This window comes from Juglans regia, chromosome 10 (assembly GCF_001411555.2).
Source record: "Juglans regia cultivar Chandler chromosome 10, Walnut 2.0, whole genome shotgun sequence".
In the NCBI taxonomy this organism is placed as follows: domain Eukaryota; kingdom Viridiplantae; phylum Streptophyta; class Magnoliopsida; order Fagales; family Juglandaceae; genus Juglans; species Juglans regia.
This window is the reverse complement of record NC_049910.1, coordinates 27,833,034-27,838,319: the sequence shown is the minus strand read 5'-3', so window position 1 is coordinate 27,838,319 and position 5,286 is coordinate 27,833,034. Positions and strand designations below refer to the sequence as shown.

The following is a 5,286-nucleotide window of genomic DNA, read 5'->3' as shown; positions in this document are numbered from 1 at the left end:
CGGGTTCAAGGTAATACTCTTTCCTCAAGGACGTACGAAATCTGCGTAATGGCTAACCTCTTTGTTGTTCGAATTCTTCTTCCTGCGTCTCTTGTATGTTCCGGGTTCTGTTCATCTTCTCAGACAAGGGCGATAGTTCCAGTGTCTTCTCCCTGAAATTAGGCAACCATGGTCATTTGCACTAGGTTGAAAAGGTCAAATATTACGTTATTTTTACTCCCCTTTTGGAGACCTACAAGCACAAGCTGCTATGATGTGTGACATGGATGGCGGATCACATTCTTAAGATCAGCATATACAGCACGTACGTACATGCATGTCAAGTGCGGACAAAGAACTTACTCATCACTGCTAAGGCAATGCATTTGAGTCGCGCAAGCAACAACAGTTATGATAGCCCAAAAGACATGCACTGGGATGCATTTTGCCAAAGTTGCCGTTGCAAGTGTATTTCTGTAGTACTTTTCCGCCAACTCAGATATCTCTTCCAACACTACAATGTTTGTTATTACTTCCAACGTGCTCTCGATCAACTTGCGCACCTCAATCACTTTCTGGCATTTTTTAAGGTCTGGGCGTTTTGGCATGGCAGGTACACGGTTTGCGATTCCCACTGACTTGGCCAGATGGTCCAGAGAGTCATCTAACTGCGCAAGGCCCCAGAAATCTCGATAGTCCAAAGCAAAAGCCGCAATTACCAGCACTGCCTTCTCAACCCATGAACAGCTTGAGAGCTTGTTTAGTATGGAAATTGTTGTTTTGAGTTCATTTCCCCCACCAGGAGCCTTGCATGCAGACAGCTGACATTACACATAATGGGAAAATGTTGAGATAATTATAACTAGACAGTAAAATGATCACTTTCGAGACTTTTGGGGATTGAGGTAGGGAAAAGGTAAAGAAAAACGGTGGCCATTTTGCCAAAAAACTTCTAGGGGTGAAGAAAACAAAGTGCATTTTGTTGGAATTACCTCGGACGAAATTTGCTGGAGTTTGCCCAGTAGATCATCAGAACTGTTGTAGCTGTAGCCCTCCAAATCCTGTCTCTCCGGGTCCCGATGAGGAGGATCAGTACCCTATTAACAGATATACTTGAGAAATTAAAAACAGAAACGCATAATCTGCTGCCTCAAAAAATGTCATATATGTCTGTCCACTTAAAGAATACAAATGTTTCAGATTTTAATCGTGTTCGGATCCTAAATTTGGAGTACTAAAAGTTAAAACGCATGGGGTTAGAAGGGAAAAGAAATGCGAAAAGAAAGGCATATAAATTAAAAATATGAATTGTACGTCGGAGTTACATATATACCAGTAAAATATTGCCAACCATACGGAACGAAAGGTCAAGAATTCTTTTGATGTCGGAGAAAAACTGTTGTAAACGATCACGATTTTGGAGAGAATCATGAGACATGGATGGCACGCTTATAAGGAGCAGTACACCATTCATGGTTTGCTCTACATTTTCGGGCAAAAGGATCTCATGGTTGGCCATAGTATTGTCTTTTACAAAGCACACTCATGAGACGTAGGTTAGAAATTCAGGTTTGCGAAAAAGGAGATTAGTTGGATCGTGTCATTAATAGTGCAATAGCGTGGTGTATTTATAGCAATAAGAACGGGAATTATAAGGTCGCAAGACGAGCTTTTGTTTTTGTTTTTTTCTTTTCTCGGGTGTACCATATCTAAATTTCTAGCTTGAAGCATTAATTAAACTCGATGATCTCCCTTGTTTGCGCAGCTTGTTGCGAGACTTTGTTCTACACCAGAGCTAAATCACGTGAATAGTTGACTTGAATAAGAAAGACTGGACATTTAACTACTTGAATAAAGATTACAACCATGCATTACACTCTGTTCTCTGATCTCCGGTCTCAACACTCAAGTCTCTTGGAAAACTTGTTAAATAATTTAACATGAATATTAATAATTGGATCTTTCATTTTTCATGATCCACAATAACAAAACAATAATAATTAAATATGTACATTTCTCCATCTATTTGATAAAGAATTTGATCTGATTATGAGAGAATAATTGTTCTAACAACTTAGCTTCCTAAGTGTCTCTCGATGGCTAGAGGCATTTTAATGTTGTAGGTGAGAACCTTTTAATCCGTTAGTACTATTTATAGAATTCTGACTATCAAGAAATCTAAAACTTTGTGTTTAACTGTATGATTAGAAATATAGAGTTAATCTTATTAATTAAGAGGTTTCTTATCACATTATTAACTCATCTAGTAACTCATAAGTTTATGAGATATTCCAAACTCTATCAAGATGGGTGTGTGGAACATAGAGTTTAAATTAAACTCCTACATTCTCCTACTTGGCCCATACGCCTATAAAATAATATTTTCCATTCATGAGTTTATTACAGGAAATTAATCATACTACGCAAATTTATTTCTAGAAAACTTTCATAGCTCAGAATACATTACATGAATTCCGTAATATCAATGTCAAACCAGCTACCAATATGAGTCATGGCGGTTCTCTGTTATATGATCAACAAATTTCTTTTCATATACCACAATACCAATAACTTAATTCAGCACAATCTTTAATTAGGACAATTAAGGTTAATACTGTAATGTCTTGGGTTCCAATTCATATCTATTGTAGACATTATCTTGTCATCATTCATCCACACAATTTAATGTACATATAAAGTGGAAATACAAGAAAATAGAAACAACCATAATATATATCTTTCGATGTCCATTAACAAAATACTCAGCATATCAGTGATTTCTTTAACATGTTCACATCATGGGTATAAGCATATGACTACCCATCTTTTCAACATGTCATTTGAAGTATAATAATTAGCACACTATTGTTATGGATATATTTGTTTATGTAGTTTCTCCTTAACACTTAGGTATTTAAATTTTCATTAAATATTTATCATTCAGAGAAAAATATTCTGAGAAATTCTTGCAATACTTTCTTAACAGTTTGGCTATAAGTTGATAATTCCAAGTCCTAAGATAAATTTTCTCACTCAGATACCATACATTGTGACCTCAAAGCATACCACAAACTCAGTCCCTATTACACATGAAGCAGTAAGAGATTTGTCTCTTACTTTTTCATAAAATAACTCTACTAGATAGCAAAAGACATAACTATAACTGTATTTTCCATCATTAAAGTAATCCTACAAAATAGAGTTTGAATATCCAGTTACCTTAAGAGTACCAATTCTTCTTAAGGCAATAATATAGTCTTTAATTTCTTACAAATGGCCTTGCACTCTTTTTACATCTTTTGGGTCAAACTTCCTTGGGTTATTTGGTAACAACCAAGAATGCCAACTACAAAACTGATAGTCAACCTTATACAACTTTGTGCAATCATCAGATTTATTATAATTATAATCATAAATAGAATTTCCTTAACAACCTAATCAATTCGAGAACACTGTAAAATACTGAGCATGCCACATTTTATTTTTAAAGCATCTATTGAACAACAATTCTTCATGTAAAATCTTTCAGAATTCTATACAACTATATTGAGACAATCCTAACAGTCATCGTCTTGGTATTAAAATTCAATCCCAACTATGAAGGATGTCCCATCCATAAATTTCATTTTTAAAATTATTTAGAGACATAATTTTAATATCATACTACAAAGCACAGTTCATACTGGCCAAAAAGTCATATACATGCATGACCATAAATATAAATATACTCCCACTGACTTATGAGTATATACATTAACAATATTTTTCTTAATTATGAAACAGTATTAGTAATAGAAAATTTCAAATACCAATTTTTCAAAAACTTTGTTGCCTCTTCTAAGTAATCATTTTATTTGTTTCTTGTAGACTTCAGACTTTCATGCTACAATTATTTTCATATCTACTTGGTGTAACTCTAGACCATAATGAGTTACTAATGTCATAGTGATCCTTAATGAGTTCTTTCAGGTTTAATTGAAAATTTATCTGATCAATGCTCATTTTTTAGTGAAATCCTTAATTGCAAGTTTAGCTTTATATCGTTCAACATTACCTTTAAAGTCAAGGTTTTGTCTTCAACACCCATTTATATTTGACTTTTTATACATTTCAGACAATTTAGATGAAATTATAGACTTTACATTGATTCATGGACTTCAATCACTCTTTTATGCATCAGTATTTTATAAAATCACATATTTCTATAATTTGTGAAAACATATGAGAACATTCATTTATTGCTATATCAAATTCAAATTTTAAGAAATACACCACGCAACCAAAAATCAAATCAAGAAGATCACATGAGGTTACCTGTTTTAATGTCTCCATGGCCAATTCTTTAGTGGTGTTTCTCTGATAAGGTAAATGATCATTTGCTTGTTGTTTCATGTTATCATTAAAATAATTATAAAATGAAATATAAGCATTTTCTAAGTACAATAATGCACTTTACAACAATCGCATCTCTAGTTTTTATACTCTCACTAATTTTGCCAACTATATGGAATTTGACATTTCAATTTCTCTAGATAGAGACAATACAACCTAAATCATTTATATCTCCATGAGTAATTAATAATGTACCCATTTATTATTATACTATCCAACTTTATTTCATTTTGATTGTAAAGTCTTACTTTAGATTGACTATTCATACATGTATATGCAATCTAAATCATTTGGATCTCATTGAGTAATCAATAATGTACCCATTAACTATTATAAGATCCAACTTTCTTTCATTTGGATTGTAAAGTCTTACTTTAGATTCAAGGTCTTACTTTAGATTGACTATTCATACATGTATTTGCCTTAAATCAAGTATCATATCACTCCACAACTCAAAATAAGTCTTTGAGACTACTTACTAGGAACATAATTTTAGATATATACCATTGTCTTTAATAATTTTATTACACATCTTTTCAAGAAGTTAACAAAATAGGTTAGAGTTATGACCTAACTCATAATACGTTTAATAGCACTCACTACTTCAATCCAATTTGATGATTTTTACCTTTCTACCTAGTTTCATTTCCTCTCCATGAAAAGTACCTCAAGAATTACAAATGTAACACCCAAGCCAGCACAAAATTCGCATTCAATGTTCCTTAGTGTTATTTTATTTTATTTATTTTAAGTTCATTTACCTTCAAGGTATAGGTCTAACTTTTACGAATCTCACCATGCATGTTTGAAAAAAAACTGTAACCATTGCCATGCACGTCGATCCCTCTATTCCCCTTTCTTTCCCCCAAGTTTTTTTTTTTCGGTTTCAAATCTCCACAACTACTTCCCGATGCC

The 5,286-nt window shown here is 33.1% G+C and overlaps 1 protein-coding gene across 1 annotated transcript; it reads right to left on the bottom strand.

The window, feature by feature from the left end:
• Positions 1-338: 338 nt before the first annotated feature.
• Positions 339-1,498, bottom strand: LOC108985926 (protein SIEVE ELEMENT OCCLUSION B-like). Its single transcript, XM_035695217.1, has 3 exons — positions 1,313-1,498; positions 972-1,076; positions 339-800 (listed from the first exon to the last, which is right to left on the bottom strand). The coding sequence occupies exons 1-3, from the start codon at positions 1,496-1,498 to the stop codon at positions 339-341; spliced, it is 753 nt and encodes a 250-aa protein (XP_035551110.1).
• Between the last annotated feature and the right edge of the window lie 3,788 nt (positions 1,499-5,286).